The sequence below is a fragment of the Papio anubis genome, chromosome 3 (genome assembly GCF_008728515.1).
Source record: "Papio anubis isolate 15944 chromosome 3, Panubis1.0, whole genome shotgun sequence".
NCBI classification, from domain to species: domain Eukaryota; kingdom Metazoa; phylum Chordata; class Mammalia; order Primates; family Cercopithecidae; genus Papio; species Papio anubis.
The window spans coordinates 179,647,558-179,656,925 of record NC_044978.1 but is presented as its reverse complement, the minus strand read 5'-3'; the positions used below and the strand labels follow the sequence as shown (position 1 = coordinate 179,656,925).

Below are 9,368 nucleotides of genomic sequence, written 5' to 3'. Positions count from 1 at the left end.
TCGCGCAGCAGGCGCCCGCAGGCCACCTTGCAGACGCCGGCCCACCGCTCTGCGCCTGCGCGCACCCCGCGCCGGCCGCCGCCGCCTTTCCCAGAGCCTCCTGAACGCCCCGCCCCAGGCCCAGCGGTGGGAAATGGGCAGGCAGAAAGCCCGGCGGGGACGCCACGCCCCTCGCGGCGAGAGCCCGCGGCCGCTTCCAATCAATCTCGCCTATCGCCAGCTCGCGGCCTCCCATTGGCTTGCTCTCCGGGGAGAAGAGGCTGGACGACGGCCTGTCGCCTGGCCAATCGCCGGGCCCAGCGCGCGCGCCCTCGGTTGCCCCGGGAAACCTAACAGCTTGCTGCCGGGGTCCGCTGCGCTGGCAGAGCCGGGCGGAGATGGAGGGCGGGTCTGAGCACACTAAGGACCCGGGCGGGGAAGGCGGAGACGGGGAAAGCCTGGCCGCGCGGCCGTCCAAGATCAAGGCCAGCTCTGGCCCTCCGACCCCTCCCGAACCCGGGGAGCTGGAGTCGGAGCCGGAGGAGGAGGAGGAGGAGGAGGAGGAGGAAGAGGAGGCTTCGCAGGGAGGCACAGCCGCGGACGAGCAGGCCAAGGCCCCGAAAGAGCTAACGGCAGCCGAGGCTGCGGGCGAGGAGGGGCCTGGAGAGCCGGGGAGGCCGGCCAAGCCCCAGTCCGAACCCGAAGAGCCGGCCGAGGCCGGGGCTGAGGAGCCCGTCCAGCCGAAGTCCGGAGCCGGGCCCGAGGAACTAGATGCGGAGGCGAGGGCGGAGGAGCTGGAGCAGGCGGCGGAGGGCAAGGAAATCCGGTCCCAGGCCTCTCTGCCGCTGACCAGGATCGGCGAGGAAGAGGCTGCTGCAGCCCCGGAGGCTGAGACAGAGCGGGTGAAGGGGGAGGAGGAGGACGAGGAGGAGACACGGAGAGACGGCGCGGAGAGCGAGGGGAGGGCTGGGGAAGGACGCCCGGCCAAAAGCCAGGAAGAGGGGAAGCCCCTCGGTGGAAGGGACGAGTTTGAGGACCTGGAGTGGTCCGAGGAGGTCCAGAAGCTACAGGAGCAGCAGCTGCGCAGCGACCTCCTGGACCAGTACCGTTCCCTGCTGGTGGAGCGGAACCGCTCCCAGCGCTACAACCTGTACCTGCAGCACAAGATCTTCGAGGCGCTGCGCAAAAAGAAGGGCCTGGAGGCCGCGGAGGTGCCTGACCGGGGCGCAGAGGCAGAGGCCCCCGAGAAAGAGCAAGCGTACCTGCGCCATCTGGGCATGCTGGAGGACCTGAAGAAGCAGCAGGCAGACGACCTGCAGTGGTACCACCAGGAGCTGGGCCAGTTGAAGCAGCAGTGCCAGGAGAAGCTCTCAAGAGTGGAGAAGGAGTGGCGGCGCTTCCAGGCACTCAAGAAGCAGGTGGTGATGCAGGCCATGGGCAGCTGTCGGATGAGGGGCGGGCGCCAGGCTGCTCTGCGAGAGGTGGAGCAGATCCTGGCGTTGGAGGATAAAAAAGAGAAGGAGATGAGCGCCGTGCGGCTGGAGAACGTGCAGCTGAAGCAGAGCCTGGTGCATTTTGAAACCAGGATGAGGACCCAGGAGGACCTGACCCAGGGTCTGCTTCTTATTGACTTTGAACAGTTGAAGATTGAGAACCAGACCTTCAATGAGAAAATTGAGGAACGAAATGAGGAACTTTTAAAACTTCGCAACAAGGTGACCAACAGTGTGCAAGTAATAACCCACATGAAGGAAAAGCTGCACTTCATGGACACGGAGAACGCGTGCAAAAAGACACAGCTGGCAGAAATCGAGGCCCAGGTCGCCCAAGGAAGAGACATCCTGACCAAGACGAAGCAAGCCCGAGAGGGGCTGCGGACAGACAACGTCAGGCTGAATCAGAAGTGCGGGCTTCTAGGCAAGGACTCACTTCTTCGGGACTTGGAAGAAAAAGTGGACAAGACCCAACTACTCCACCAGCGCCTGGAATCCCTGAAGCGCCACCACGCTGGGCTCACTTTGTCCTGCAGAGGCGTGAGGCAAAAGATCAGGGAGGCCAAAGCCTTTCTCCCCTCTTGACCAGATCGATGAGAAGAGTCTGCAAAACACTTCATCCTCAGGACATGCTGTCCTGCTTTATTTACCTTTGTTGCTATTCTTAAAAAGGCCTGTGTCCTTTGGGACGGGACTATATTTTGTATTTATCTCAAAACGTTTTAGCTTCCAAATCAGTGCTGAGCCCAAAACTGGGTTAGGAGTTTTATTTGGGATTGAGCAAAAATAGGCCCAGAAAAGCAAACAAAGCGTGATTGAATGTAACTGACTTCTCATGAAAAACTGAGGAAAGTCTCAAGTCTGAGCAATTCCATAATTTCAATGACTTAATACTAAGGAGTCCTGTTCCTCTTTCGTATGTAGGAGGGTTTAAAAGTTCAGGGAATGGGCAAGGTACACAAAAACCCTGTGCATTAAGCTAATTATTAAATTATTTGGATGTATTAAACTGTGTAGTCCCGAGACACTGTTTCAGTTAGAAGCTCACTAATCCCCTTAGATTAATTGTAAATTGTTTTATATGTGACTAGCACGAGCTTAGGGGGCAATACATATATCTAGGAAATAGGAGAAATGATAAACAGGAGAGAAGTTGGTGTTTCCTCATCGTCCTTTTTTCAATGAAAGGGAGTTCAGTTTACTCACTGTTGATGTTTGTTTCTGCTTCAATGACAGCCTTCAATTATTATTATTATTATTTTCCTTGAGACAGGGTCTCTGTTGCCCAGGCTGGAGTGCAGTGACAGGATCTCAGCTCACTGCAACCTCCGCCTCCCAGGTTCAAGCGATTCTCCCACCTTAACCTCCCAAGTAGCAGGGATTACAGGCATGGGCCACACACCCAGCTCATTTTTGTATTTTTAGTAGAGATGAGGTTTCACCGTGTTGGCCGGGCTGGTCTCGAACTCCTGGCCTCAAGTGATACACCCGCCTCGGCCTCCCAAAGTGCTAGTATTACAGGCATGAGCCACCGTGCCCAGCCTGACAGTCTTCAATTCGAATGAAACATGTTCTTGGATCCTCTGAAGAAATGCATTAATCTGCACCAAAAAATGAAATTTTGTTTTCCAGTGAAAACAAAATGACAGTTGTATTGCATGCTTTGCAAGGTGTAAAATATATGACACAGTGGCCGCTGGCATCACAGGAGACAGAACCTTCTGTATCAGCTGGTATTTCAGATCTCGACAACCGGACCCTTGCTATACACGAGTTCACTGAGTATCAAATAGTAAAATGCCTCTTATTCCTTGTGTTAAAAATACCTGATAGGTCTATTTCCTTAATGCAATATCAGTGATTATCTTGGAGCTAGGGGCTTGTTTTCATTTTTTCTTAATCCTAGATTGAATTTTGAGATGTGCAGATTTGGGGTTAAACATATTCTCCCACTCCTAAACTTAAGTGAATCATAAAAAAATGCAACACGATTTTTGGTGCTGGATACCGCTGAAGAACAGTGGGAACCCTGGGCAGGGGACTTAGTCGTGAACTTTATCTGGATGCCATGATTTTGAATTTTCTCTTTTTTTTTTTGAGACAGAGTCTGACTCTATCGCCCAGGCTGGAGTGCAGTGGCGTGATCTCAGCTCACTGCCACCTCCACCTCTCGGGTTCAAGCGATTCTCTTGGCTTAGCCTCCTGAGTGGCTGGGATTACAGGCGCCCGCCACCTCACCTGACTAATTTTTTGTATTTTTTAGTAGAAATGGGGTTTCACCATATTGCCAGGCTAGTCGTCTCAAACTCCTGACCTCATGATCTGGCCGCCTCGGCCTCCCAAAGTGCTGGAATTTACAGGCATGAGCCACCGCGCCTTGTCCATGATTTTGTTTTCTAAAGCCTGCTCCCTTGCAAGCCAATGAAGGTTGATTAAAATTCCTTTTCTAACTTTCATGACTCAAATACACTTTTTTATATCAAACCACTCAAAAGTAGTAATGAGTTAAATAAAAAAGCTTTAGGCTGGTTGCCATGGCTCACACCTGTAATTCTAACATGTTGGGAGGTCGAGGCAGGTGGACTACTTGAGCCCAGGAGTTTGAAACCAGCCCAAGAAACATCGCAAAACCCCGTCTCTATAAAAATACAAAAAGATTAGCCAGGTGTTGTGGCACATGCCTGTGGTCCCAGCTCCTCAGGAGGCTGAGGCTGAGGTGGGAGGATCAACTGAGCCCAGGGGGTGGAGGCTGCTGTGAGTAGTGGTCATGCCACTGTACTCCAGACTGGGTAACACAGTGAGACCCTGTCTCCAAAAGCTTTGATTTCTGCTCCCATTGTCACTCACTTACTCACTAACACTTTAGTCTTCCCTCTTCGCTTTTCTTCAAAGCCAAAGCAAATCACTGGCGAACAGAACTTCCTGTGTGCCTCAAACTAAAAGCAGGATAGGTCCACTGGGTTCTTCTGTAGTTGGGGAGGCCTCAAGTGGAACTGGCAATGATGCTCCGAGACCTGACCAAGCATGTGGTTTTTGTGATAATGATGTCCATTCTCTCTGGTTTGCTACGGGGAGAATAAGTATTTTCAGCTGGTTTTGACCCACCAGCAATTATCCAGATCCAAGCAAACACTCCCTCACCAGCCTTGAACCCAGTAACAAGCAGATCTCAGAGCACAAAGATACAAAGGAGTTTGCCATTGCTTTAAGCTGCAAAGCGAACCTGTCTGAAGTGACTGCATAGTGAGTTACCAATGTTCTCTCAAATTATAGTACTTTATGCTGGAGATGTTACAGTTAATTAGAAGATAATCTTCTGCTAATTATCTCCCACCGCAGTTCTTTCCAATTATAGGAGAGTGCTTAATCATGAAATAGCAACACACTGACAAATTGATAATGACTGAAGAATTCTACAGACTCTAACACAGCTTATCCCCAAAGTCTCCTTGAAGAGCTATTAGTGCCTCCACAGCAGCCTGTGTGCAGCCCCAGCTCAGCCTTTGATCTCCTGCTTAGTGATGGTGTACTTAGGTACCTGTTCCCCAGCGAGACAAAGTCCCTGGAAGGCAAAGACTGTTGGTTCATCACCCTCCCTAGTGGCCAGCACAGTACCTGGCATATAAATGGTACTCAGTAAACGTGTTGGATTAATACATTAATATAATGCCCATCTCACTCATTTTCTGAAAATAAGTATTACTTGAATGCCTATCATGTGTCGGGCACTGGTAAGTCCTGTGTTGGATTAAAAAATAATTCTAGGCAAAAAGAGGATCTCAGAAGACATAGAACCAATTAGGGAAAGTAGCAGAATGGCAGACTTGTAGTCAAAGTAGGAAGACACTATGGGTAAAGAGAGTTGTTCTCGCCAGCAGGGAATGCAGCTGCTCTAAATGCAGCAGCTGGGCTAGAAACCTCTAAGACATGATGATTTTTTAAAAGACTGTCATCTCCCATCAAAAAGTACAGGACCCAGAAAACGCTGGCACTGAATACATTTTGGTGAGATGTTATATAAAATTAGACCTTTCTTGAAAAAATAGCTATGAATCAAAACTGAGACACTGAGGTCTGTCCCCTTCCGTGTCACCGGAAGCTTTGTTTTTTAGCAGCAGTAGCAAGAGTAAACCAGACACCTAACTCAACAGAGCCTGAGGCATCTGAAAAGAAGACACTTTCATCGGTAAATGAAAATCATTTTTGCCGACTTAACACATTTGAGATTTAAAACTTATCTAAGTAGAGAGATATGCTTTCTTCTTTTATAAGTTCATCTGTAGCCATAATTTAGATTTTGTTCTCCACTGGCATGGAGTGCCTCTGTCCATAAAATATCAGAGTTAATGCACCTAAATTTGGTGCTTTTCGTGCTTTGAACTTTCAGATAGTCTTAATGTCAGAGTGATGAATCGTACAAATGCTATGAATGGAAAGGGCTAAAGCAGGCCATTTCAGCTGACTGCATGCCTTCTACCTCCATGCAATATTCCCTCCAGAGGATTGTCTAGTTTTAAATCACCAATGATTAAATATGTACAAATTAAATTTTACATTGAATTTTTTTTTTTTGAGACAGAGTCTTACTCTGTCACCCAGGCTGGAGTGCACTGGCGCGATCTCCGCTCACTGCAACCTCTGCCTCCCGGGTTCAAGCAATTCTCCTGCCTCAGTCTCCCAAGCAGCTGGGATTACAGGTACTCACCACCAAGCCTGGCTAATTTTTGTTTTTATTTTTAGTTGAGATGGTGTTTCACCATGTCAGGCAGGTTGGTGTCGAACTCCTGACCTCAGGTGATCCGCCCACCTTGGCCTCCCAGAGTGCTGGGATTATAGGCGTGAGCCACTGTGCCCAGCTAAATATGTACATACTTTAATGAATAAAATTACACCCTCCCTAATTTTTAAATTGATGATGTATTCTAACATTTCACCCACAGGATGCCAAGGGTGAATATGAGGATCTAGCTAGAAGACACGGCTTGTTCCTAAGACCTTGGAATCAGGCTGGATTCAGTTCTCTTCTGACTGGGACCTGGGACAAAATACTTCAGCTTTCTAAGCCTCAATGTACTCACTTGTAAAATGGGAAAATTTTACTTATAGGAAAAAAAGATCAGAACTTAAAAACAGTATCTTTTCTCTAGGTGGTACAATTAAAAACAACTGTCTTCATGCTTTTCTGAATTTCCAAATTTTATACAATAAACATGTACTTAATTTAGGAGGAAAATCCCAAGAGTATAAGATACTAACGGTTATCATGTGAAAGGCATGAGTCTGCCAACCCATGGCAACGTTTCTGTGCGTGTTTTTTAAAAATATAATTAGTAGTTCAGCTTATTTTTGTTTAATCTTCACAAGCCAGTGGACAGGGCTGGGTACCCTTTTTAACCTTTGGTAACAGAAAAGAAAAATCAGGCTTAGAGAATTTAAGAAAATTCCCCAAGGTCAGAGTTCCTAAATGGTAATGATTGGCTACAAGATTTATCTCCAGGGCTCTGTCTTAACCTCTGGCCAGACTGCACCTTAAACTTGGGTTTATTTTGGTTGGAGCAGTATCTACCAGCAGCTCCAGAGCCGGGCAAGAAGCTGGAGGAACAATGTTTGAGGATAAACTTTGTGAGGTTCTGGAGTCCAGAGTGATGCTTCCAAGTTTACAAGTAACTTATTTTGTTATAATGCTTGGGGAGAAGGCAGTTCCCCTCACTCCACACAGAACCCCAGGCAGCTCAGGCATCCTGGAAAATGGGGCTTTGGCAGTGAGTCCTGGAAAACAGTGCCTTGGCGTGGCCCTGGCCGGTGCAGCCAGAGGCGGCTGGCTGCAGGCGATGCTCACAGGAGCCCATGTGGGCAGGCCAGCACTCTGGGCCTGAAAGACCTATCTGGCCACTCTAGTTCATGGCCAGGTTCCTGGGTAGGCAGGCAAGGGCCTGAGTCACATCAGCAAATATTTGAGCACGTTTGTACCATGCAAAGCAGATCCACTGGTTTCCCTGGGAACCCGACAAGCCCCTCCATGTCCTAACATGGGCCCATCTGAGGATGGCCCTTGGCTCTGAGGCTTCCATCTGCTGGCCGGGCCCTTCCCTTGGCTCCCTGGTGACCCACAGCTGGTCTCAAGGTCCACACTGCCTCTTCACACCGCACTGCTGCAGCGTTCCGTTCTCTTCGTGCCTTCTTGCCTGGCAGGCTCCACATCTCAGGGGTGGTTTTTAAACTATCAGCCCCCTCTCCCCTGGGCTGTAGCACTCAGGAGAGCATCCCGGCCCCTTTCATGTTTGCACACATGAGGCACCTCTGCCACCTCCGGGCCAGACGTCCCCCAGCTCCTGCCACCACAGCCCATGCTTGGCCCATGAGCCCTGTTGACCCCATCTCTTCCTCTGCAGGTGGTGACTGCACACTGGAGGTGCTCAAATAAGTAAGTCCAAGCCCCACCCCAGACCTTGCACTTGGAGTTGAGGTCAGCCCTACAAGAACAAGGCTCTCAAAGGCCCCTTCCCCTAGACGGTGTTCCTGAAAAGGGCTTGGGAGTCACAAGGCTGGAGTGTGAAACCCAGTTCTGACTGCTGTCCCGGTCTACGCACATCCTTCCCTGCGTCTCATCTTTTTTTTTTTTTCTTGAGACGGAGCATTGCTCTGTTGCCAGGCTGGAGTGCAGTGGCACGATCTCCAACCTCTGCCTCCTGGGTTCAGGCGATTCTCCTGCCTCAGCCTTGCAAGTAGCTGGGATTACAGGCATGCGTCACTACGCCCGGCTAATTTTTTTTTTTTTTTGAGCTAGAGTCTCGCTCTGTCGCCCAGGCTGGAGTGCAGTGGCCGGGTCTCGGCTCGCTGCAAGCTCCGCCTCCCGGGTTCACGGCATTCTCCTGCCTCAGCCTCCCGAGTAGCTGGGATTACAGGCGCCCACCACCACGCCCGGCTAATTTTTTGTTGTTGTTGTTGTTTTAGTAGAGACAGGGTTTCACCGCGTTAGCCAGGATGGTCTCGATCTCCTGACCTCGTGATCCACCCGCCTCGGCCTCCCAAAGTGCTGGGATGACAGGCGTGAGCCCCCGCGCCCGGCCGTGTCTCATCTTTGAAATGGGGCAGTAGCCCTCTCTTCCACAGAGCAGCTGCGGGATGAGCTCACTCACAGGCGGCACTCGGCGGCCCAGCGCCTGGCGTGGCTGTGACTGCTGCCACCATCACGCCTGTGGCCTGTCCTCGCACCACGGCCTGCAGAGAACGCAGAGGAGATAACAGTGGAGGAGAGCAGCCACTGAGGGAGAGGCTGGAGAGTAAGCAGCCGCATCTTCTCCGGGGAGAGTGCTGTGGAGCACATGTAAGGATTCTCCTGGGAGCAAGGGGCCAGAAGAGAAAGCTGCCCTAGCCTCTGCCGCGCCAGCCGGGAGCCTCCTGCCTCAGGAAGCGGAGCGATGCCCACCCACACGGCGGGCCCTGCACTGCCCAGTTCTCAGCGGCTTCATGGAGCCTTCCACCGCACAGCCACGGCCGCCTGAGACTCCACCACTGACCCGCACCTCATGCCACCCCACTGCCTGCTGGGGAGACAGACCTCAGTGCCTGGTTCACAGGCTTCTGAGAAGGTTGTGAAGGGAACATGGAGAGCCCCTGGTCCTGTGGCTGGCACAGAGTAAGCACCAGCTGCATGCCAGGAAGGGTGCTGCAGGACCAGGAAGGAGCAGTGGGTAGGGGCTGGCTCGAGATGGGGTGCAAGGGTGCGGCTCCCTCCAACCTGCAAGGGGCACACTCAACTCTCTAATCACCTCACTCAGCGACCACTGCACCATCCTGTTGCTAACCAGCCTGGCAAGTGGAGCTTAGGATATTCAAGCAGCATCGTGCTCGAAGTGAGAACTTCAACTTTAAACACACGATGGTGAACGTAAG

The 9,368-nt window shown here is 51.2% G+C and overlaps 1 protein-coding gene across 1 annotated transcript; it reads left to right on the top strand.

The window, feature by feature from the left end:
- The first annotated feature begins 74 nt into the window (after positions 1-74).
- CCDC96 (coiled-coil domain containing 96) lies at positions 75-2,481 on the top strand. Its single transcript, XM_003919546.5, has one exon. The coding sequence runs from the start codon at positions 378-380 to the stop codon at positions 2,055-2,057; it is 1,680 nt and encodes a 559-aa protein (XP_003919595.4). The 5' UTR covers positions 75-377; the 3' UTR covers positions 2,058-2,481.
- The last annotated feature ends 6,887 nt before the right edge of the window (positions 2,482-9,368 follow it).